Source organism: Bombina bombina, chromosome 3, assembly GCF_027579735.1.
Source record: "Bombina bombina isolate aBomBom1 chromosome 3, aBomBom1.pri, whole genome shotgun sequence".
NCBI lineage: Eukaryota > Metazoa > Chordata > Amphibia > Anura > Bombinatoridae > Bombina > Bombina bombina.
The window spans coordinates 985,497,808-985,524,853 of record NC_069501.1 but is presented as its reverse complement, the minus strand read 5'-3'; the positions used below and the strand labels follow the sequence as shown (position 1 = coordinate 985,524,853).

General features: G+C 38.8%; 1 protein-coding gene across 1 annotated transcript in view; it reads left to right on the top strand.

Annotated features, from left to right (window-relative positions):
* The window catches only part of LOC128654259 (protein LBH-like), a 63,450-nt gene extending 39,169 nt beyond the window's left edge, over window positions 1–24,281 (top strand). Inside the window, exon 3 of the mRNA XM_053708097.1 lies at window positions 23,470–24,281. Within this exon, the coding sequence (XP_053564072.1) occupies window positions 23,470–23,495 (26 nt within the window). The 3' untranslated portion in view covers window positions 23,496–24,281. The remainder of the gene's footprint in view (window positions 1–23,469) is intronic.
* Window positions 24,282–27,046: the final 2,765 nt, after the last annotated feature.

Genomic DNA, 27,046 nt, shown 5'->3' with positions numbered 1-27,046 from the left:
GTCTGTAACTTTATCAACCCACATACCCAATGAGGGGCCTTTATTACTTTTCCAGTTTTTGGCTATTAGTAGTTTCGCTCCATTTGTCATTATCGTGAATAACCGTAAATAAGGTTTATATTTAATGCTTGGGGGTTTATTTAGAAGCCATATCAAGGGGTCTAGAGGGAGAACAATCTCCAGGATGGATTCTACTTCTTTAATTACGTGTCGCCAGAAGTTTTGAATATCATTACACTACCACCACATATGTGCATCATTACTATCTACGTGACCACATCTCCAACATGTGTTTGGATGGGAGCGAAATAATCTGTGTAGCTTCTTTGGGGTAAAGTACCATCTATGTAAGAGTTTGAAATTAATTTCTAGGATAGAGGATGAGATAGATGATTTTCTAGTGGCTTGTAGGATGGCGTGGCTCGTTTGGGGTGTTATTATGGTACCTAGGTCTGTTTCCCACTTTTCCAAAAATGGTGGTATATACCCCGGGGGTTTCTGGGATAATAGTTTGTAAATCATGGATAGTGTATGTCTGAGTGGTGGTGTTTGTATGCATAAGGATTCAAAGTTTGTCAACGGTCTAGACAGATTATTGTAGTCTCTGTGTTTAAGTATATAATTTCTAGCTCGTCGGTATGTGAACCAATTGGAGAAACATTCATGTCCATCTGCAATCAAATCTGACTGTGTGCGAATTGATTCGTTTGTAATCATGGTCCGTACTGCTATATCTGTGGCTTGGTTTACTGGGTCTATTGTGGTAGCAGGTGGGTACAATATAAATTCCCCATTCTCCAGAAGGGACGTCAATGGGGATGGTTTGGAGGAGATAAATAAGGATGTGTTAATGATTTTGTCCCATATCCTAAATGTTTCACTCGTTATCGGGTTAATATCAGTTCGGAGCTGGGGTTTGTTGGAGATGTCCCAACACAGTCTACCTAGATGGGGCTTTTGGTGAATTAGATGTTCTAAGGGAATCCAGCGTTTGTGTTGGTAGTGAATATTCCAATCCACAACCCTCTGCAAAACAATTGCCTGTCTATACAACTCGAGATTCGGGACTCCCATTCCTCCTTGAGATCTGGGTGAATACATTATGTTTTTATTTATTCTAGGCGGCTTTTTGTTCCAAATGTAATCATTAAAAGCTTTTTGTATGGATGGTAAATAAGTTGTGGGTAATGGGATGGGTAGTGTTTGTAAGTAGTAAAGTATTCTCGGGAAAATGTTCATTTTAATAACCTCTATACGTCCCAACCAAGATATCTGTTTAGATCTCCACGAAGAGAGGTCATTTATAATTGTCCTTTTAAGAGGTACGTAGTTCATATTGAACATATCATCGTAGGTTGGTGCTAGTTTGACTCCTAGATATTTAAGTGAAGTATTACACCATGAGAATGATGTTAGCTGTTTTATATTGTGTATGTCGTGTTTGTTCATATTTATACTTAGAATTTCAGATTTGGCCTTATTAATGGTGAAATTTGACAGTGTGTGAAAAATCTCTAATTCTTGGTTTATTTGTGGGATTGATTCTTTTGGATCTGTGATGGAGAAGAGCATATCATCTGCGAAGAGAGAGACTTTATATTGTTGTGTGTCAATGTTAATACCGTGTATTTGTGGGTTATTCCTAATACTAGTTGCTAACGTCTCTATTACAAAGGTAAACAAAAGAGGTGAAAGGGGGCATCCCTGACGTGTTCCATTAGTTATAATAAAGGGGTCGGATAAGGATCCATTTATCAGTATGCGAGCGCTCGGTTGAGAGTAAAGTGAGAAAATACGGGTTATAATTTGGGGGCCTAGGCCTATCTGTGATAACGTGGCTTTTAAGAAGTCCCATGCTATGCGATCGAAAGCCTTTTCGGCATCAGTAGATAAGAATAGGGATGGTATCTTTTTTTTGGTGACATAATGAATAAGGTGTAATGCTCTTACTGTATTGTCTTTGGCTTCGCGGCCCGGAACAAAACCAACTTGATCAGAATGTATTATGTGGGGGAGAATTTTATTCAGTCTATGTGATAGTATTTTTTCAAATATCTTAATGTCCGTGTTCAATAATGAAATGGGACGATAGTTTGCAGGTAGAGAAGTGGATTTATTTGGTTTTGGTAGGAGTGTTATATGGGCCTCTAAGGCCCTATCCGAAAACTCGCTGGAGGACTCTATAGATTGGAAGTATTTTAGCATCTGTGGGGATAGTGTCTCTCTAAATATAGTGTAGTACTTGTGAGTAAAGCCATCTGGGCCCGGAGTTTTCCCTGTAGGTAGATCTTTAATTACTAGGTTTATTTCTTCTACTGTCAGGGGTTCTTCTAAAGTATCTTTTTGTTCGGGGGTGATAGTTGGAAGTTTTAATTGTTTAAGGTAATTATCTATTACGATTGATCGTAATTGAGGGTTTTCTGGTTGATGGTGCGGGTCATTTCTAATATTGTATAGTTTTTGGAAAAATTTCTGAAATACTCGTGCTATTCTAGGTGTAGAGTATTGGGATTGCCCTTGTTCGTCAGTAATGTGTAAGATATATTTTTTGTGATTTTTGTGTTTAAGGTACCTTGCTAAAAGCCTCCCGAATTTATTGCGGCCCTCATATTGTCTTTGTCGGTTATGAAATGCTTGTCTCTTAATTTCTTTGGATAGGTGTGATGCTAGTTTTTGTTTTTCGATAGTTAGTTCCCTTAGTATCTCCTTATTAGAAGGAGAATGTTTATGTCTGTCTTCCAATTGTTGGATTTTATCTAAGGATGTCTTAACTGCTTCTCTTTTAAGTTTATTATGGTATGCTTTTATAGCCATCATTTCACCTCGTATGACGCTTTTGTGTGCTTCCCATAATGTTTGAGGAGATGTTAATGGTGAAGTATTAAATTGGAAGTATTCTGTTAGTGCTTTATCAATTTTTAGAGCATTGATAGGGTCGGTAAATAAATAATCATCTAGCCACCAAACAAAATCCTTAATAGGTTTAGATGGCCATACGAGGGAGCTCACCACCGCTGAGTGGTCCGACCAAGTGATTGAGTTAATTTTAGCTGATTTAAATAGTGCCAAGCCACTTACGTCTGTAAACATGTAATCTATTCTAGTATAAGTCTCGTGAGGGTATGAGTAAAACGTATAGTCCCTACTGGACGGGTGGAGGGTTCTCCAGACATCTTGGGCGACAATTTGTTTGAGATATGTTTTTATTTTACTTAACTGTGAGGTAGGTAGTGATGATCGCTGTGAAGAGCTGTCTATTTCCGGGTTTAAAACTATATTAAAATCCCCACACATTAAAAGTGGCCCTTTCTGGTAATCTAAAATTTTATTAGTGATCTTTTTAATGAATTTGTGTTGGCCTGTGTTAGGCGAGTATATTGAAGCCAATGTCACTGGTCTGTTATAGAGTATACCGATCATTATAATGTATCTACCTTCTTTATCTCTGATGGTATTTAGTTCTGTGAAGGGGATACCTCTTTTGATTATGATACCAACACCTTGTTTCTTATGTTTGTGATGTGAAGCCCAAAAGCAGATTCCGAACTGGCTAGCAAATGTATTGGGTTCTCTTCCTTTTTTAAAGTGTGTTTCTTGGAGAAACAACACATCTGCTCCCTGACTACGACTATCTCTCAGCACCAAGGATCTCTTTTGTGGTATGTTAAGACCTTTTGCATTGATGGAATATAGTTGCAATTCGTTGGTGTGTGTGATATGTTTTATTTGTTTAGCCATAATCTAGATGAAATGTGAGATTAATATAGATAGGATATAGGTTACTTACACAAGTATTTTTTTTATAAAGTGCTTTATGGTTGCAGGATAGGACAGGACCGCCAACTAGGAATGGAAAGAAAAGATTTGAGAAAAGGGGGAAACAAATAAAAACGAAAACAAAAATTAGAGTCATCACAATAACTTTCATGAGGTAGCAAGCCATTTTGTAGGTCTCCAGCTCACAGGTAAATATTACATGTAGGGAATTACTTAGTTATACACTATAGTATCTAAACAATATAAACTGTGCATTTGGGTATGACAATATTTTTCAACTGGTTTTAAATAATCAACTGTTTCTCATTATCTCAATATTTGCGATCTTCTGATTATTTTACTACATAAGTCTGTTGTTGCTATTACCTTCATAACAACCAATCAAGGACTTTTCAATTTCTCATATTTTAACTGTTTAGTTAATAATAACTCAATCTCTTGTTTAGAACGTAGGATATTAAAACAAAACATTTCTGTTTATATAACTTTTGATAGAATGGCAACGTAAACTCTTCAACAAAATAACAGGTATAACCTCTTAAGTTAAGGATAAGATTTCGATCACATAGTTAGTCTGATCTTTGGTATATATGTCACACCGTGACCAAGTCTGTTCATCTTATTTTCATAAATTCAAGAAGTGACTATTGAGTTCCCAATGCCTAATTCTAAATTTAAAGCAACAGCAAACAACAGTAATGCATAACTTTCTGTATACTTATCAGATCTTGCCGAACATCTTTATATATCTGAAGCAGTGTCTTCTGTCTTTTTCTTTTTTCTTTGAACAGTTGACCATTGCGATCTCTGAGGGAGGGGGGGGGCCATTCTGGTGTGTGATTGAATTCGGTAGATCAGATTGTGGGAAGTCAATGTTCAAGCCTTTAGAGAAAGAGTCTATGTCTGTTGGATCCTTGTAGATGTATGTTCTGCCTTCCTTCTGTACAATTAGGCTGAAGGGGAATCCCCATCTGTATTTCACCTTCCTTTCTTGTAGTCTTTGGGTGATGAAGCGAATCTCTTTTCTTCTTTCTATGGTGGCTGGACTAATGTCTTGGAATATTTGAATACTGTATGTTTGAAATCTGATTTCTCTTTGGAGTCGCACTTGTTTCCAGATAGCCTCCTTGTCTAAATAATTTGTAAATTTGATAATGATATCCCTAGGAGGTTTTGGTGGGATAGGGAGTGGTTTAAGGGCCCTATGTGCCCTTTCCATTGATGTTTCAGAGAGTTTGACATTTGGGGCAATATATTCAAACATTTGCAAGAGGTAGGAGGGCAACGATTCTTTAGTAGCATCTTCTGGAACACCTCTTATTCTTAAGTTGCTGCGTCGGTTACGATTATCTAAATCTTCTACTTTCAATTGGAGAGATTGAACTATGGATTCGTGTCTTGTTAGTTGGTGGTTGACATCAGACACAATATTGTTCAGTGAATCCTGTTCTTCTTCTAAGTATTCGAGCTTTGACCCCATTTCATTTATGTCTTTCCTCAGAGATGACATTTCAGTCTTAATAAATGTTTTTAGCTCAGCGAGATCAGATTTAGAGGGTAGTAGTGAGATAGTAGACTGTATCTGAGACAATTGGTCTGAGTTTGTGGTGTGTGTAACAAAACGCAGTTCTTGCTGTGCAGACTCGTCACCAAGGAGTGACTGCACCTGTTCAGGCGTCTCTGTTTCTTGTCTGGTGAAGAAAGAATTCACTGAAGTGACGCCTGTTAGTTTTTTGTCTGCTTTAGTATTTTTCTTTGCTGTCATTGTCGAGTAGTGCGGCCTGTATATTGTAGATATCAGGCTGTTTCAATGTGTGGTTTGGGGGAAGGAGGTTTAGCAAGGTTCCTATTATTGTATGTCTCAGAAAAGGGGTGTCTGCAAGAGGGTGGATATCGATAAAATCGAAGTTATATGGCTCTTATGGTTAATCCAAGTACAACTCTCATATTCTATTGTGACCCCTTCTCATTTACTGTTTGCCGTGTTTGCTTTGCACAGCCCTTCCCAGCAATATCACGGCTCCCTTGCACTGGCCTGTTCTAGAGGTATCAGTCTATTTGTCCATGGCCAGGACAGATGTTCTAGTAGTCAACCCAAAAACTCCTCAGACCAAGTTCTATAGTGAATTATTTTGTCTCTGGTCGTGCATTATTTTTCGCCCCCTTGTTCCCAAATTGCCTTACCGCGTGGTCTTGTGTAATGTCGGCGCACTGTTTGCAATCGATCTCCTCCAGACAGATCCCGCTGCAAGTGATCTGCAAGTCCCGGTGGTTGTATTGTTAAGTTATTGAGCAGGGATCCCAATACTTTACATTACTTTCATGGGAAAGTCATTTGCCTCTTGCCATATTGTAGTCTGCCTCACTCGGTATAGCGGTTCGTCTTTTTAAACAATGACGGAGCTCTTTTTCTTCTTCTTCGGCTTACCGGAGTCTGTGAGCAAGGTTCATCTAGCAGTGTATAGGCATTTGAAATGCAAATTCCCAATTTTAACTTTGATTATTAGGCTAGAGACCTATGGCTTGCACGGAGCTTTTCTAAACAGCGGCCATGTCCCAGCACGGCTACGCCCCGCCTCCGCTCCCCTCTTTTATATTAATCCTCCTAGGACCAACAAATTTTGTTTTTCAGATAATAGTTAACAAGCCATAAACTGTTTGTCGGTGTTAATAAGCATAGAAAACAGAGAGGAAAATCACAGCAGATGATTAGCATTCAAAAAGATTAGTAAGACATGCAGTTTGCAACTAACCAAGATAATACAATGTTTCTTATTCCCCTTAACATTGAGTTACTATGTGTCTGTTTATACTTTGTAATCAACTTGCCAGTGTTTCTTATGGCTTATACAATTAGGGCAGTGCTTTCCAAACTGTGTGTCGGGACACACTAGTGTGTCGGCAGCAGTGTGTAGGTGTGTCCCTGCTTCAGCACAAATTTTTTTAAATTATTATTATTTTTTTTAAAATTGTGTTTTGGTTTCTGACTTTCCACCTGCCTGCTACGCATATCACATGGTTGACACGTGATTGATACCTAGTGGGTCACAGATCATCTTAACCAATTGGCACAGCTCAGTGGGAACTGAAACTATTACCATTGGCGGATTTGGCGCCACATTGGCTCCTGACTGCACGTGTACTCTCCTTAATTAGCTTGTGACTGCAAGAGTAGCTAGTGAGTGGGACAGCAGTGTGTTTGCAGCATGGGCAGTAGTCAGTCGGACTCACAGAGCTCTGAGGGTGGCAGCTTAAACGCTGAGCTGAAGTCAGAGGGATTTTTTTGCAGCTAGCTCCCAGTAGTGCATTGCTGTTCCTGCTCTTGCTATATGGATAGGAAGTGGAAGCTTAAAAATGTTTGATGATGAAATGTGAGTGTCTTTATCTAATATTACACCAAATATTCCGAAACTGTGTTCATCCCATCAACCTCATACATCCCATTAAAATAGTAAGTAGCTATTGGTGTTGTTAAACTTTTTTTATGCACATACATACTGTTACTTGTAAATGCATTTTGTTATTATATAATTTCTCCAACATTGGTGTGTCCGGTCCACGGCGTCATCCTTACTTGTGGGAATATCTCTTCCCCAACAGGAAATGGCAAAGAGTCCCAGCAAAGCTGGCCATATAGTCCCTCCTAGGCTCCGCCCACCCCTGTCATTCTCTTTGCCGTTGCACAGGCAACATCTCCACGGAGATGGTTAAGAGTTTTTTGATGTTTAAATGTAGTTTTTTATTCTTCTATTAAGTGTTTGTTATTTTAAAATAGTGCTGGTATGTACTATTTACTCTGAAACAGAAAAGGATGAAGATTTCTGTTTGTGAGAGGAAGATGATTTTAGCAGACAGTAACTAAAATCGTTTGCTGTTTCCACATAGGACTGTTGAGATGAAGTAACTTCAGTTGGGGGAAACAGTTAGCAGACTTTTCTGCTTAAGGTATGACTAGCCATATTTCTAACAAGACCATGTAATGCTGGAAGGCTGTCATTTCCCCTCATGGGGACCGGTAAGCCATTTTCTTAGTCAAGCAAACAGAATAAAGGGCTTAATATGGGCTATAAAACTGGTAGACACTTTTATGGGCTAAATCGATTGCTTTATTTGGGCATTTTATACATGTTTATGCTGATAATTCACATTTATAAACTTGGGGAACGTTTTTTTAACGGCAGGCACTATGTTAGACACCTTTTCCAGTCAGGGAGGGCCTTCCCAGTTGTAGGCTGAGCCTCACTTTCGCGCCATTACTGCGCAGTTGTTTTTGAGAGCAAGACATGCAGATGCATGTGTGAGGATCTGAAAGTAGCTGGAAAAGTTTCTAGAAGGCGTCACTTGGTATCGTATTCCCCTCTGGGCTTGGTTAGGTCACAGCAAAGGCTATAGCTGGGACTGTATAGGGGTTAAATTTGTAAACGGCTCAGGTTCCATTATTTTAAGGGTTAAAGCTCTTAAAATTGGTGTGCAATACTCTTAATGCTTTAAGACACTGTGGTGAAATTTTGGTAATTTTTGAACAATTCCTTCATACTTTTTCACATAAAATAATTCAATGGGCGGAGGATCACTCCTGCCACCTATCTGCGATCCACATCCCAGGTGGGGAAAACTGGGAAGCGGATTATCTGAGTCGTCAGACATTCCATCCGGGGGAGTGGGAACTCCACCCGGAGATCTTTGCCCAACTAACTCAATTATGGGGCATTCCGGACATGGATCTGATGGCGTCTCGTCAGAACTTCAAGGTTCCTTGCTACGGGTCCAGATCCAGGGATCCCAATGCGACTCTAGTGGATGCACTAGTAGCACCTTGGACCTTCAACCTAGCTTATGTATTTCCACCGTTTCCTTTCATTCCCAGGCTGGTAGCCAGGATCAAACAGGAGAGGGCCTCGGTGATCTTGATAGCTCCTGCGTGGCCACGCAGGACTTGGTATGCAGACCTGGTGAATATGTCATCGGTTCCACCATGGAAGCTACCTTTGAGACAGGACCTTCTTGTTCAGGGTCCATTCGAACATCCAAATCTGGTCTCCCTCCAGCTGACGGCTTGGAGATTGAACGCTTGATTCTATCAAAGCGTGGGTTTTCAGATTCTGTGATAGATACTCTGGTTCAGGCCAGAAAACCGGTAACTAGAAAGATTTACCATAAAATATGGAAAAGATATATCTGTTGGTGTGAATCCAAAGGATTCCCATGGAATAAGATAAAAATTCCTAAGATTCTCTCCTTTCTACAAGAAGGTTTGGAGAAAGGATTATCTGCAAGTTCTCTAAAGGGACATATCTCTGCTTTATCTGTCTTACTACACAAAAGACTGGCAGCTGTGCCAGATGTTCAAGCATTTGTTCAGGCTCTGGTTAGGACCTGTTTTACAGACCTTTGACTCCTCCCTGGAGTCTAAATCTAGTTCTTTCAGTTCTTCAAGGGGTTCCGTTTGAACCTTTACATTCCATAGATATTAAGTTACTATCTTGGAAAGTTTTGTTTTTGGTTGCTATTTCTTCTGCTAGAAGAGTTTCAGAGTTATCTGCTCTGCAGTGTTCTCCGCCCTATCTGGTGTTCCATGCAGATAAGGTGGTTTTGCGTACTAAGCCTGGTTTTCTTCCAAAGGTTGTTTCTAACAAGAATATTAACCAGGAGATAGTTGTACCTTCTTTATGTCCGAATCCAGTTTCAAAGAAGGAACGTTTGTTACACAATTTGGACGTAGTCCGTGCTCTAAAATTCTATTTAGAGGCTACAAAAGATTTCAGACAAACATCTTCTTTGTTTGTTATCTATTCTGGTAAAAGGAGAGGTCAAAAAGCGACTTCTACCTCTCTTTCCTTTTGGCTTAAAAGCATCATCCGATTGGCTTATGAGACTGCCGGACGGCAGCCTCCTGAAAGAATCACAGCTTACTCCACTAGGGCTGTGGCTTCCACATGGGCCTTCAAGAACGAGGCTTCTGTTGACCAGATATGTAAGGCAGCGACTTGGTCTTCACTGCACACTTTTGCCAAATTTTACAAATTTGATTTGCTCCCTCCCTTCATCCGTGTCCTAAAGCTTTGGTATTGGTTCCCACAAGTAAGGATGACGCCGTGGACCGGACACACCAATGTTGGAGAAAACAGAATTTATGCTTACCTGATAAATTACTTTCTCCAACGGTGTGTCCGGTCCACGGCCCGCCCTGGTTTTTTAATCAGGTCTGATGAATTATTTTCTCTAACTACAGTCACCACGGTACCATATGGTTTCTCCTATATTTTTCCTCCTGTCCGTCGGTCGAATGACTGGGGTGGGCGGAGCCTAGGAGGGACTATATGGCCAGCTTTGCTGGGACTCTTTGCCATTTCCTGTTGGGGAAGAGATATTCCCACAAGTAAGGATGACGCCGTGGACCGGACACACCGTTGGAGAAAGTAATTTATCAGGTAAGCATAAATTCTGTTTTATGTATGTGTACGTATCTTTTAAAACAAGTTAGTTTAACCTCCTTTTTGCTAGTACAACTGAATTACTGTGTCGCAAAATGATGTAGGTCTACAAAGTGTGTCACCAACATGAAAAGTTTCGAAAGCTCTGAATTAGGGTATTATTTAGCAGTTTAAACTTTATGCAATACCTTCCCTGAGACCTGAGATACTTATATTTACAGAGCTTTGCATAGTAGGCGGCCAAGGGTTAATTTATATCATTAATAAACATGAGAAAAAACAAACAAAAAACATATATATATACTTTTGTAGCTTTCTTTCCTTTCTCTTTATGCCAAAAGAATTGAAAAGTAATCAAAATAAAAAATTAGGCAAGAGAGGGATAAGCAAGCAGTTCATAGCATTTGGAGAAAGTTATTAGCACATGCAGTTAGTGTGCAGCGTATAATTTCCTCTTTTTCTGCTGCCTTTTTCCTGGTGTTTGTGAAAGATTTAATCTTGGAATGTCTCTCACTTTAAAAGGTGGCTTATGTATACTTCACTCTAATGTTGTGCAAACACTTTTTTGTAAGACTTTTGAGGTTAGTTCCTTGTGGAAAAATAATTATATTTCACAATAGCTTCTTTGTATGGTGGCTTTTTCCCAACTTTTGAGCCACTATTCCTTTAAAGTAAAATGTACATTTTACCACACAGCTCTGTGCAATAGTTATAACCAGGCATCCAATTTCCTGCTCCTTTTCTTCCTAAGCTAGATTGTTGTTTGTATTTGTTTTCCTCTCCAGCTCTAGCTAGGATATCAGCCACACTTTTACCAGCAGCACCGGTGTATAGGAAAATGTGGTGCGCTGGCTGTTCCTTCTCCAGCTCTAAGTGGTAGCCTCCCCTGTAAGGTCAGGGTCTCCTCCACTCCCTCACGCAGCACCGGTGGGAGGGGTGGGGACTGATAGCCGAATTCAAGTGGTATTACTTTGGTTTAGGGAGCAAGCGAATCCATTAGAGCTTAAAAATTATAGGAGGCTGTGTTTAAGCCATTACGTAGCCTGAGGAATGTATTCAAACGGCTGTGCGCTCTGTATCCGCGATCTTTACGGTCTGACGCCGTCAGTCACCTTAGAATTATGTCCAGGTGACTGTGCACTCCGTGTCCGCGCTCCTCTTAGTTTAAAAAGGTCAGCCTTCTGTAACAGCGTCCCCTCTACCACCTCACGCAGCACCGGAGGGAGGGGTAGGGGTAAGCCGATAGACTTCAATTTCTCCGTAAGGTTTAAGAGATGCCCAGCTCAGTACAGGCTATAAGGGCCAAAGCAATATGGTGCGATGTACCTTCACCAATATGGAACCGGTATCCAGATAATAGCCTCCCAGGACCAAGGTTTCAGCGCGAATTGTGAGAGTCTCTAGAGCAGAGCTTTCCAAACTTTTCATGTTGGTGACACACTTTGTAGACCTACATCATTTTGCGACACAGTAATTCAGTTGTACTAGCAAAAAGGAGGTTAAACTAACTTGTTTTAAAAGATACGTACACATACATAAAACAGAATTTATGCTTACCTGATAAATTACTTTCTCCAACGGTGTGTCCGGTCCACGGCGTCATCCTTACTTGTGGGAATATCTCTTCCCCAACAGGAAATGGCAAAGAGTCCCAGCAAAGCTGGCCATATAGTCCCTCCTAGGCTCCGCCCACCCCAGTCATTCGACCGACGGACAGGAGGAAAAATATAGGAGAAACCATATGGTACCGTGGTGACTGTAGTTAGAGAAAATAATTCATCAGACCTGATTAAAAAACCAGGGCGGGCCGTGGACCGGACACACCGTTGGAGAAAGTAATTTATCAGGTAAGCATAAATTCTGTTTTCTCCAACATTGGTGTGTCCGGTCCACGGCGTCATCCTTACTTGTGGGAACCAATACCAAAGCTTTAGGACACGGATGAAGGGAGGGAGCAAATCAAATTTGTAAAATTTGGCAAAAGTGTGCAGTGAAGACCAAGTCGCTGCCTTACATATCTGGTCAACAGAAGCCTCGTTCTTGAAGGCCCATGTGGAAGCCACAGCCCTAGTGGAGTAAGCTGTGATTCTTTCAGGAGGCTGCCGTCCGGCAGTCTCATAAGCCAATCGGATGATGCTTTTAAGCCAAAAGGAAAGAGAGGTAGAAGTCGCTTTTTGACCTCTCCTTTTACCAGAATAGATAACAAACAAAGAAGATGTTTGTCTGAAATCTTTTGTAGCCTCTAAATAGAATTTTAGAGCACGGACTACGTCCAAATTGTGTAACAAACGTTCCTTCTTTGAAACTGGATTCGGACATAAAGAAGGTACAACTATCTCCTGGTTAATATTCTTGTTAGAAACAACCTTTGGAAGAAAACCAGGCTTAGTACGCAAAACCACCTTATCTGCATGGAACACCAGATAGGGCGGAGAACACTGCAGAGCAGATAACTCTGAAACTCTTCTAGCAGAAGAAATAGCAACCAAAAACAAAACTTTCCAAGATAGTAACTTAATATCTATGGAATGTAAAGGTTCAAACGGAACCCCTTGAAGAACTGAAAGAACTAGATTTAGACTCCAGGGAGGAGTCAAAGGTCTGTAAACAGGTCCTAACCAGAGCCTGAACAAATGCTTGAACATCTGGCACAGCTGCCAGTCTTTTGTGTAGTAAGACAGATAAAGCAGAGATATGTCCCTTTAGAGAACTTGCAGATAATCCTTTCTCCAAACCTTCTTGTAGAAAGGAGAGAATCTTAGGAATTTTTATCTTATTCCATGGGAATCCTTTGGATTCACACCAACAGATATATCTTTTCCATATTTTATGGTAAATCTTTCTAGTTACCGGTTTTCTGACCTGAACCAGAGTATCTATCACAGAATCTGAAAACCCACGCTTTGATAGAATCAAGCGTTCAATCTCCAAGCCGTCAGCTGGAGGGAGACCAGATTTGGATGTTCGAATGGACCCTGAACAAGAAGGTCCTGTCTCAAAGGTAGCTTCCATGGTGGAACCGATGACATATTCACCAGGTCTGCATACCAAGTCCTGCGTGGCCACGCAGGAGCTATCAAGATCACCGAGGCCCTCTCCTGTTTGATCCTGGCTACCAGCCTGGGAATGAAAGGAAACGGTGGAAATACATAAGCTAGGTTGAAGGTCCAAGGTGCTACTAGTGCATCCACTAGAGTCGCATTGGGATCCCTGGATCTGGACCCGTAGCAAGGAACCTTGAAGTTCTGACGAGACGCCATCAGATCCATGTCCGGAATGCCCCATAATTGAGTTAGTTGGGCAAAGATCTCCGGGTGGAGTTCCCACTCCCCCGGATGGAATGTCTGACGACTCAGATAATCCGCTTCCCAGTTTTCCCCACCTGGGATGTGGATCGCAGATAGGTGGCAGGAGTGATCCTCCGCCCATTGAATTATTTTATGTGAAAAAGTATGAAGGAATTGTTCAAAAATTACCAAAATTTCACCACAGTGTCTTAAAGCATTAAGAGTATTGCACACCAATTTTAAGAGCTTTAACCCTTAAAATAACGGAACCTGAGCCGTTTACAAATTTAACCCCTATACAGTCCCAGCTATAGCCTTTGCTGTGACCTAACCAAGCCCAGAGGGGAATACGATACCAAGTGACGCCTTCTAGAAACTTTTCCAGCTACTTTCAGATCCTCACACATGCATCTGCATGTCTTGCTCTCAAAAACAACTGCGCAGTAATGGCGCGAAAATGAGGCTCAGCCTACAACTGGGAAGGCCCTCCCTGACTGGAAAAGGTGTCTAACATAGTGCCTGCCGTTAAAAAAACGTTCCCCAAGTTTATAAATGTGAATTATCAGCATAAACATGTATAAAATGCCAAAATAAAGCAATCGATTTAGCCCATAAAAGTGTCTACCAGTTTTATAGCCCATATTAAGCCCTTTATTCTGTTTGCTTGACTAAGAAAATGGCTTACCGGTCCCCATGAGGGGAAATGACAGCCTTCCAGCATTACATGGTCTTGTTAGAAATATGGCTAGTCATACCTTAAGCAGAAAAGTCTGCTAACTGTTTCCCCCAACTGAAGTTACTTCATCTCAACAGTCCTATGTGGAAACAGCAAACGATTTTAGTTACTGTCTGCTAAAATCATCTTCCTCTCACAAACAGAAATCTTCATCCTTTTCTGTTTCAGAGTAAATAGTACATACCAGCACTATTTTAAAATAACAAACACTTAATAGAAGAATAAAAAACTACATTTAAACATCAAAAAACTCTTAACCATCTCCGTGGAGATGTTGCCTGTGCAACGGCAAAGAGAATGACAGGGGTGGGCGGAGCCTAGGAGGGACTATATGGCCAGCTTTGCTGGGACTCTTTGCCATTTCCTGTTGGGGAAGAGATATTCCCACAAGTAAGGATGACGCCGTGGACCGGACACACCAATGTTGGAGAAATTATATAATAACAAAATGCATTTACAAGTAACAGTATGTATGTGCATAAAAAAAGTTTAACAACACCAATAGCTACTTACTATTTTAATGGGATGTATGAGGTTGATGGGATGAACACAGTTTCGGAATATTTGGTGTAATATTAGATAAAGACACTCACATTTCATCATCAAACATTTTTAAGCTTCCACTTCCTATCCATATAGCAAGAGCAGGAACAGCAATGCACTACTGGGAGCTAGCTGCAAAAAAATCCCTCTGACTTCAGCTCAGCGTTTAAGCTGCCACCCTCAGAGCTCTGTGAGTCTGACTGACTACTGCCCATGCTGCAAACACACTGCTGTCCCACTTACTAGCTACTCTTGCAGTCACAAGCTAATTAAGGAGAGTACACGTGCAGTCAGGAGCCAATGTGGCGCCAAATCCGCCAATGGTAATAGTTTCAGTTCCCACTGAGCTGTGCCAATTGGTTAAGATGATCTGTGACCCACTAGGTATCAATCACGTGTCAACCATGTGATATGCGTAGCAGGCAGGTGGAAAGTCAGAAACCAAAACACAATTTTAAAAAAAATAATAATAATTTAAAAAAATTTGTGCTGAAGCAGGGACACACCTACACACTGCTGCCGACACACTAGTGTGTCCCGACACACAGTTTGGAAAGCACTGCTCTAGAGAGAGCTTGCTCAGAGCCTGTCCTGCATTCAGTCTCCTCCCCCGGAACCACTCCCCTCCAGAGCATGTGATAGAACATACAATTTTAAACAACTTTCCAATTGACTTCTATTATCAAATTGTCTTCATTTTTTTGTTATCCTAAGTTAAAAAGCAGGAAGGTAAATTCAGGAGCGTGCACGTGTCTGCAGCACTATATGACAGCAGTTTTGCAACAATGTTATACCAAGAGCATTAGATGGCAGCACTATTTCCTGTCATGCAGCACTCCAGACATGGGCATGCTACCTATCTAGATATCTCTTCAACAAGGAATAACAAGAGAATGACACAAATTTGATCATTTTTTGATACAAATTGTATTCTCTATCTGAATCTTGAAAGAAAAAAAAATGGGTTTCATGTCCCTTTAACTCACAAGTTACCTTCACACAGCCTACAGTTCCAAGTATTGAAAGGCATCCAGTTAATGTTGGGGAGTATGAAAATCAGATAAAGAGACAAACATTTGTGCATTACATTAGAGCATAGAGTATTGTAGTGCTTATATACAGTAAATAGTATACTTATATTCCCTTCAAAGCCTAAAGAGTAAAAGAGAAGGAGGAGTTACAATGAAATGTATAAAACAGGGAATAAAAAGGGGAGACAAAATGTAGTGGAATTAGTAATACTAACAACAATATACAAACCAGTTGTTTTTTCTATATACAATAATAGTAAATATATAGACATCTGTGTTTTGGATTGTAAATAAACTTTTATAACAAACACATAGCTGAAGGTCATTGCGTCCTTTTTATGTAATGGAACAGATATGAACTCTATCCACGCACAAAAAGAGCAGATGACACTAATGGAAGTCTATTTACGTTACACAGTTGAGTCAACCTTGTCACTGTCTTTTTGCTGACCCGGAGGAAACATGATATGCAGATGTTTGTAGTATGTGACTGTAGTTAGTGACAGAGAAAAAAACAACCTGGCTGATCTTCATAAAAGTGTGCTATTAATCTCAAGTTCATTTTGATTTACTGATGTCTTATTTTATATCTTCCAACAGACATCAGAAATGTAATAAAGTTATTTTATTGCAGAGGGGAAATGCATTCATAAGTACTTATTTTTTGATATTGTATTTCTGCAAACCCAAAAGATACTCTACAGTACATTCAATTAAAAAGAGAAACAGTTTTTTTAAAGCAGTTATAACCCGCCTCTTCAATGTGTAATTCGACCGCTGCAGCCTGCATACAGCACACCGTAGATTAGGCACAGATTAATTTTGTCATCATCAGCAAATTTGTGTCTGTATTTTCCAGGCAGGGAGCTTGCCGAACATAGGCAGGAACCTCTCTGCCATTAGCAATTATAAAAGTATGATTAAGCGCCGCTAGGGGGGCGCAAAATGTATCAGGCTGTCACATGACTCCATGGCCCCTAGTTATCAAGCCGTCAACCGCAAATACGCTGGAATTCCACAGCGTATTTGTGGCAAGGCTGATTCACCTTAGTTATCAAGCCCTACACACCGGCAAAAGTAGAATTTTGTGACGTAAGCTTCGATCCGCCGGACCCAGTCCGACACAGATCGATTCTTACGTCACTCCAGATGTTCCGAACGCAAGTTCGGCACAATCGGACTACTTTTGCTAGTTATCAAATGACTAGCAGGTACGCTCGCCACTTTTCCCGGCCCAGCGTACCTGGTTTTCAATCCGCCGCCCTGGAGGCGGCGGATCCCATAGGAATCAATGGGAGTCTGAGCATAGCGAAAGTTCATGTTCGCTGCTGCCCGACATCCCATTGATTCCTATGGGAGATGTCTGCACCTAAAACCCTAACATGTACCCCGAGTCTAAACTCCCCTAATCTGTCCCCCCTACACCGCCGCAACTAAATAAATGTATTACCCCCCTAAACCGCCACTCCCAGAGCCCACCGCCACTCTAATAAACTGATTAACCCCTAAACCGCCGCTCCCAGACCCACCGCCACTATAATAAATATGCTAACCCCTTAACCGCCACTCCTGGACCCCGCCGCAACTATAATAAATGTATTAACCCCTAAACCGCCGTTCCCGGAGCCCACCGCCACCTACATTATACCTAGTAACCCCTATCCTGCCCCCCCTATACCGCCGCGACCTATAATAAATTTATTAACCCCTATCCTGCCGATCCCGGACCCTGCCGCAACTAAATAAATTGTTTAACCCCTAAACCGCCGCTCCCGGACCCCACCGCCACCTATATTAAACTTATTAACCCCTATCCTGCCCCCCTACACCGTCGCCACCTATAATAAATTTATTAACCCCTATCCTGCTTTCTTAAATTAGTGCATTCCTACACCTTTAACTAAAGATATCAAAAGAATTAAGCAAATTTGAAATAGAAATAAAATGAGAATTTACTTAAAACTGCATGCTCTACCTGAATCATGAAAGAAAAATGTTTGGTTTTATGTCCTTTCAAGGATACCGGCATAACAAAACATTAGTAAGCAAATTAATTAAAATGAAAAAATAAAAATAAAAAAATAAACTCGATGCACAAAAGAAAACAATTAAAAAAGAGTAGAGAGAAATAAAAGTAAAATTGTTTGTTTTGAAATAGCGAGACACAACCATAAGATGAGACACTTTACAAGGAAAACCTCATCTTTTTAACTTCTGGAAACAATAGGTGAATAGAGACATAATTCATTTTGAATATGATCCCTCCTGAGTAAAGAGACCCTTCAGCAGCTTAATGAGCATCCACACATTTAGTCCATTGCTTCATGATGAGTTTTACACAAGGTTATACTTTGTTATATTAACCTTTGCAATGATGTGTGTTGACATACAGAAAAGAAATTCATCCCAGATGATCTTTTCCTTTTTTTTTTAAGTGCATCCGTGCTTTGGCACAGGGGGTCACTTTTGAGTGCTCTCTGAGTATAGCTGGGGCACAAGTATAGTCTATGCTGGTAGTGCTTGATACCCCTTTAAATATGTATGTGACCTTTTTGATTAGTATAATGGTGTAATTTTGTAATTAAATGTTGTATTTTATTTTTTATGTGCATTAGACAACATATTTTTTTGGTGATTACATAATTTGGTCTATCCAGCTTTACCAGTGCCTATAATATTTTAGACAGAAAGCTGTCTCATTTGTGAAGAAGAAACAAATAAAATCAGAAAGGCTGAATCTTACCAAATTTTGCCTGTAATCCCATTTTAAGGTGCCAGCTTATTATCTCTATACATCTCTTTCCTATCTCTATACATCTCTTTCCTGTCTCTATACATCTCTTTCCTATCTATCTCTATACATCTCTTTCCTGTCTCTATACATCTCTTTCCTATCTCTATACATCTCTTTCCTGTCTCTATACATCTCTTTCCTATCTATCTCTATACATCTCTTTCCTGTCTCTATACATCTCTTTCCTATCTCTATACATCTCTTTCCTATCTCTATACATCTCTTTCCTGTCTCTATACATCTCTTTCCGATCTCTGTACATCTCTTTCCGATCTCTATACATCTCTTTCCTATCTCTATACATCTCTTTCCTATCTCTATACATCTCTTTCCTGTCTCTATACATCTCTTTCATGTCTCTATACATCTCTTTCCGATCTCTGTACATCTCTTTCCTATCTCTATACATCTCTTTCCTATCTCTATACATCTCATTCCTATCTCTATGCATCTCTTTCCTATCTCTATACATCTCTTTCCTATCTCTATACATCTCTTTCCTATCTCTATACATCTCTTTTCTATCTCTATACATCTCTTTCCTATCTCTATACATCTCTTTCCTATCTCTATACATCTCTTTCCTATCTCTATACATCTCTTTCCTATCTCTATACATCTCTTTCCTATCTCTATACATCTCTTTCCGATCTCTATACATCTCTTTCCTATCTCTATACATCTCTTTCCTATCTCTATACATCTCTTTCCTGTCTCTATACATCTCTTTCATGTCTCTATACATCTCTTTCCGATCTCTGTACATCTCTTTCCTATCTCTATACATCTCTTTCCTATCTCTATACATCTCATTCCTATCTCTATGCATCTCTTTCCTATCTCTATACATCTCTTTCCTATCTCTATACATCTCTTTCCTATCTCTATACATCTCTTTTCTATCTCTATACATCTCTTTCCTATCTCTATACATCTCTTTCCTATCTCTATACATCTCTTTCCTATCTCTATACATCTCTTTCCTATCTCTATACATCTCATTCCTATCTCTATACATCTCTTTCCTATCTCTATACATCTCTTTCCTATCTCTATACATCTCTTTCCTATCTCTATACATCTCTTTCCTATCTCTATACATCTCTTTCCTATCTCTATACATATCTTTCCTATCTCTATACATCTCTTTCCTATCTCTATACATCTCATTCCTATCTCTATGCATCTCTTTCCTATCTCTATACATCTCTTTCCTATCTCTATACATCTCTTTCCTATCTCTATACATCTCTTTTCTATCTCTATACATCTCTTTCCTATCTCTATACATCTCTTTCCTATCTCTATACATCTCTTTCCTATCTCTATACATATCTTTCCTATCTCTATACATATCTTTCCTATCTCTATACATTTCATTCCTATCTCTATACATCTCTTTCCTATCTCTATACATCTCTTTCCTATCTCTATACATCTCTTTCCTATCTCTAAACATCTCTTTCCTAGCTCTATACATCTCTTTCTGATCGCTCTCTCTCACCTGGAAGTTAGAAGACGATACTATTGTGTTGCTACAGAATAACATTTCAGCCAAGTTTAAATGTTTTTTAAAACAAATGAACATGTTTTTTACTGCAATTGTTTCTCAATAGCCAAACTCCACCCACTATTTGCCTTATTTGGATGAGCCAATCTGGGCTTTAGTCTGCAGAAAACAAGGCTAGTCATGGTCAAAAAAGTTACTATTAAGAATGTGCAAATATTTGGCTTTCATAATTCATTAGTAAAATGAAAGACAAGAATGGCAGCAGTCTGCAGCATTAGGCTAATTTTGGTGCCGGATTTCTAAGAGAAAATGTGCAACACACTAATATCTGTGCAAATCAGCCAAATCCTGCAGACCGTGCTCATCCTTTGCTTTCATTTTACTTATGAATAACAAAAGCTGATTATTTGGGACTTTATTATTGGATGAGCAAACCTGGGCTTTATTCTGCAGACAAGGCTAGCCAAGGTCATAATGTTACAATAATGTATATTGTTTTGCAGTTGTTATCAGTTAAAGCTAGTTAGAGAAAGATATGTAGCAGTGTTTGCCTTGAGAAGTCAGCAGGGTGCATTTTAAGTTCTAAGACTAAGAAAGTCCTCAGTTTTTAGAACTACATTTGTTGACAAGGGGGCAGAATTTATATTGAAAGTATATTGCAATGATGTTTTATTATACATAACATTTTATAAAAAAAATCTCTAGGTGTTTAATGTCAATAAAAGGTCTCAGCAAAGGTGATTAGATAAGGAATATAGGGGTGGATCACAATCCTTCAGAAAAAGTTATCAAATGATTTATTTACTAAAATTCCAATAGACTTTAATGGTGTTTTTCTGTTGAAAATCCTTAGATATGTTTTTCTACAAGTTTTTGATCGACCCCATAATTTAAACAGCAATATCAATATTAAAACTCTATTATATAATTAAAAAAAAAATCTGTATATTATTCACATACTAATATTTTGGTTTGAATATATCATTATAGCTTCATTTAGCTGGGGTTAAACATTTAGGGCAAGATTACATGAGCTAAATAACTTTTTCGCTTGCTTGCTAACTGCGCTCAAAGTAAAAAAAATGATCATGGGCGGATTAGAGCACATGTTACAAGTTGAAAGCAAAAAGTTAGCGCATGACCAAAAGACTGATGTACGCTAACTTCAGAACTTTGGATAGCGTGACCTCGCTAACTTGCTTGCGCACTAACCAGATACCGCTTTAGGCCAACTGCACTAAACCCGAAGAGAGTTAGAAATAATTTACATTCCTATGTTCGTCACATAGAAGAAAATATTTTTATTAAAAAAATAATAATTATATACAGGGAGTGCAGAATTATTAGGCAAATGAGTATTTTGACCACATCATCCTCTTTATGCATGTTGTTTTACTCCAAGCTGTATAGACTCGAAAGCCTACTACCAATTAAGCATATTAGGTGATGTGCATCTCTGTAATGAGAAGGGGTGTGGTCTAATGACATCAACACCCTATATCAGGTGTGCATAATGATTAGGCAACTTCCTTTCCTTTGGCAAAATGGGTCAAAAGAAGGACTTGAGAGGCTCAAAAAAGTAAAAAATAGTGAGATATCTTGCAGAGGGATGCAGCACTCTTAAAATTGCAAAGCTTCTGAAGCGTGATCATCGAACAATCAAGCGTTTCATTCAAAATAGTCAACAGGGTCGCAAGAAGCGTTTGGAAAAACCAAGGCGCAAAATAACTGCCCATGAACTGAGAAAAGTCAAGCGTGCAGCTGCCAAGATGCCACTTGCCACCAGTTTGGCCATATTTCAGAGCTGCAACATCACTGGAGTGCCCAAAAGCACAAGGTGTGCAATACTCAGAGACATGGCCAAGGTAAGAAAGGCTGAAAGACGATCACCACCGAACAAGACACACAAGCTGAAACGTCAAGACTGGGTCAAGAAATATCTCAAGACTGATTTTTCTAAGGTTTTATGGACTGATGAAATGAGAGTGAGTCTTGATGGGCCAGATGGATGGGCCCGTGGCTGGATTAGTAAAGGGCAGAGAGCTCCAGTCCGACTCAGACGCCAGCAAGGTGGAGGTGGAGTACTGGTTTGGGCTGGTATCATCAAAGATGAGCTTGTGGGGCCTTTTCGGGTTGAGGATGGTGTCAAGCTCAACTCCCAGTCCTACTGCCAGTTTCTGGAAGACACCTTCTTCAAGCAGTGGTACAGGAAGTCTGCATCCTTCAAGAAAAACATGATTTTCATGCAGGACAATGCTCCATCACACGCGTCCAAGTACTCCACAGCGTGGCTGGCAAGAAAGGGTATAAAAGAAGAAAATCTAATGACATGGCCTCCTTGTTCACCTGATCTGAACCCCATTGAGAACCTGTGGTCCATCATCAAATGTGAGATTTACAAGGAGGGAAAACAGTACACCTCTCTGAACAGTGTCTGGGAGGCTGTGGTTGCTGCTGCACGCAATGTTGATGGTGAACAGATCAAAACACTGACAGAATCCATGGATGGCAGGCTTTTGAGTGTCCTTGCAAAGAAAGGTTGCTATATTGGTCACTGATTTGTTTTTGTTTTGTTTTTGAATGTCAGAAATGTATATTTGTGAATGTTGAGATGTTATATTGGTTTCACTGGTAAAAATAAATAATTGAAATGGGTATATATTTGTTTTTTGTTAAGTTGCCTAATAATTATGCAGAGTAATAGTCACCTGCACACACAGATATCCCCCTAAAATAGTTATAACTAAAAACAAACTAAAAACTACTTCCAAAACTATTCAGCTTTGATATTAATGAGTTTTTTTGGGTTCATTGAGAACATGGTTGTTGTTCAATAATAAAATTAATCCTCAAAAATACAACTTGCCTAATAATTCTGCACTCCCTGTATATATATATATATATATATATGATTTTGATTTTGTAAAATATATATCTATATATATATTTTAATTATTCTAGCACAGTTTCAGCTTTTGCACTTTCAACTTGTAATATGTGCCCAAATTAGTGCGGTTGCTATATCCATTGAAAGTATAGGTTGCGCTTGAGCCAAGTGACACGCTAACCCTTCTCTGGTTAATGTGCTTTACCATGGACTTGTAACATCAAAGTTGCTTGTTAATAGTAGCACAGTCCAGCGATATTGGTTATCATGTCTGCTCTATCATTAGCGCACCACTTGGAATCTGACCCATAAATATATGAAAGAAACAGCTCAATAAATAAATGCTATAACACATTAGATCATTTTTTTTCATGGTCTTTTTAATTGATGTGTACCAATAAGATATTTTGTAATGTTCATTAGTTTGAATGCATTATTTTATTTATTTATTTTCCCCCTGTGTGTTTTAGATAAAGCAAAGGAGGACGAAAATTAAGAAGAATCAAGATCTGAAGAAGTCTGATGTTTACTGAGCTGAGAATACAGAGTTTCATTCTAAGGGCTAGCTAGAGTCCCGCTCAGCAGACAGCTCAATGAATGTAAATTCTGTGTAACTGCAACTAGTCTAATACTGAGAAAGACACATATATCTGTGTACCGTGACTCTTATCTGTAAATTCTGTATCTATTTTGTTCTCTCACTTATAGCAGGGCAAAAAGAAGTGAACTTTGTCATTGCATAGATAAATTAAGATATTTCTGAACCTGGTAATTTTTATCTTCCTTTTATTGTCTAAAGCAGAACTGATAGACAAGAGAAAAATGAGGCAGCTGGGTACATTCTTTCTACTGTATATGGAAACTTTACACCTGGCAGTAACCACAAAAATCTTAATTAAAGGGACATGAAACTCAAAAAAAATTATCTGTTCTATGTAAAAGAGAATGTTTCAAAATGAGTCACATATTTTGTTTTTTTTTAAGAATGGGTGTTCCTGTGCTATGTAAATCTGACTTTTTCTGTGGGAGTCTCAGTCGTCCCTATCAGTGAACAGTAGAGTTTACTTTCTGTTAGTTTCACTTTAAATTTATGCCGTTTTTAAATAAAAAAGTAAAAAAAAAAACAGTTTCTAACATAATTAACTGCTGCTCTTTTACAATATTGTAATAGTAATTTAACCACTTATGCAGTCTTTGGCTTATTTTCTGCCTCTGCAATTTTAAAATAAAAGCTGTCAAGCAAAACAAATTTTACCAATATAAAGATGTTCTCAGAACCTAAGATTATGTCCTAGTATCATTTCATGGATAAATTGCACAGAATCTGTAAATACTGGAAGGGAAAACACATGAACCTTAATATTAATCAAAATATTTGATTGGAGCCATATTTACACAAACACAGAAATTCCAAGATGGGACAATCAGACCCATCACAGTTGTCACACAATTTATAAACTAATAGCAACAATGCACATTAAAAATGTTAGGTCATAAACATTATGCATTTAGAATAACAATAGTATAAGAAAGAGATAGTAAAAATGATTGTGTAAAATGTTGCTGTTGAGGTTTAACTTCTTGACAGCCATAAAGGGTTGAGACATAGAGGCATATTTATGATTGTGTAAGCGGACATGATCCGATAAAGCGGGTCATGTCCGCTGCACATCGATAAATGCCGACAGCATACACTCTCTGCATTTATCATTGCTCCAGCAGTTTTTGTGAAATGCTGGTGCAATGCCGCCCCCTGCAGATTCGCGGCCGCTAGCAGGGGGTGTCAATCAACCTGATCGTATTCGATCGGGTTGATTTCTGTCAATTTCTGTCAGCCGCCTCAGAGCAGGCGGACAGGTTATGGAGCTTTTGTTTCCAGTGAGCCGTACGGAACTTCATAAATATGCCCCATAGCCCTTATTGACTAATACTAACTCTATGACAACATTTTGGAAGATTGTGGTTTGTAGCATGAGATTCAAATACTGACAACTTTATAAATGAATTTCATTACATTCAAAGATTTAATTGTCAAAATGTGTGTGTGACAGTTTTGTTGACCACAATGCAACAGAACATTTTGAAACATTTCAGCAGGATAGTTGTCTACTCCATTTCTTTTCAGAGGTCTGACATACTCATTAGGTCTGTTTTAGAGGTCTGCAAGGTGTATAAAAGGTTCAGCCAGACTCAGGGAAGATCTTTTTTATGTGTAAATACATATTATTTTAACTGACATTTCTGTGGAAATAGGAGAGAACACTGAACTAGGAACATATAGAATGTGCAGAGGAGGGGAAGACAAGAGACACTGTTACTGCTGAACATAGGCAGTACTGGAGCAGGGATTATAGTAAGAAATTTGTGTGTGTGTGACGGGGGGGTTAATCACAATTTTTTTTTATTATCTTTTGTGGGTTTATCTTTGGGAAAAAAAATTATATGGGCACCAGTGTTATTGCAGCTGGGATCAGAACTCTATTATTAAGTGAAACCTAAATGGATTGTAGTTCCTTAATAATAGCAATAGGATTGTGATACAGCTGCAAAAAAATAAAACCTAGATGCTAATGCTAGCTTTCATAACAGGTTAATTTGTAAAGCTGAACTGATATATATATATATATATATATATATATATATATATATATATATATATATATATATATATATATATATATATATATATATATATATATGATAAACTAATAATGAAACCACTCACCATATAGGTTACCTGTTGAGTATTTAAAAAATAAATATTATTTAGATTACTGGTTGGGGTAGAGCTATAAAATGTAAAATGATGGTCTATCTCTTGCATTTTACTCCCTGATAGGTCACTCCAAGTAGGGTTAAATACAGGGTCTCACCTGAGACAGACCAGACCATCTAGGGCAGTTGCCCATCCAGACCTAAATAAACAATTTGTGGAATATGGAATCTGTTATTATTCAGATTAACTATATATGTTTTATGGTGGTGAAATATAACTATTGGCCATTAGCGGTGCTTTGAAAGGGGCGCTGTTGAAATGAGTGGTGAAGGGCCCTAACCCAGACTTTGCCCTGGGGGTCTGTGAGGTGTAGTTACGCACCTGAATCCAAGTAACTGAGGCAGGGAAAGGGAATTACAGTGTAGTTTAAAGGAATATGAAACATTTTGAGATTGTATTAAATAAATGTGGTATTTTTTCTTAATTACCGTATACTTTCATTATGTACTTTGTTCCTATTTTCTGTAATTTAATTTCCATGAGAGATTGAAGTGCAGACTCCATTGTAAGATATGATCTAGCGGGTAAACACTCCAAGCCACAGAGGCAGGTGCATGAAAAAGAGGATTCCAGTTTATATTAAATGGACATAAAAGACTTTTACATTGTATATAACATCTTTAATTAACATAGAAAAAAACAACATTGCAACATACCGACATTTTATTTTTTTTCCCCTTATTTCCTGTATTTTAACTTAAAGGGACAATATACTGTAAAATAGTTTTTCCCTTAATGTGTTTGCAATTGCTTTTTTTACCAACTGCAGAGTAAAAAATGTATGAAAATTAGCTTTTTAAGGCTTTTTTGTGTATATAAAAGCTCTGATTTTGTGTTTTGAAGCCACAACCTAATAAAATAGGTTGAGCTTGTAGGTATAATCAGATCTCATTACTGTATCACATTGTGCACATATACCTGCTTCTTTATCTTATATCTGTCCTTAAAACAATCACCAATACTTTGAGAGAACAATGGAAAATTAACATTTTATTACCTTATCTCTGCTTTATCACACTGGGAGTGTAATTTCTTCTGCTGGCTGTGTTTACAAAGCTTATCTATAGCTGGTACGCACGGCCACAAACTTTCAGAATAGGTGGGGATACCACATGCTAAATTAACAATTTCAAATGCCAATATAAGGGTAAAGGAGCTACTTGTAAACAATTTAATACACTCCAGCAGGTAAAGTGGATCATTGGGAACAAATTAAAGGGGAGAAATTTTTTGAGTAAACTGTCCCTTTAAAGGAACATGAAACCCAACAT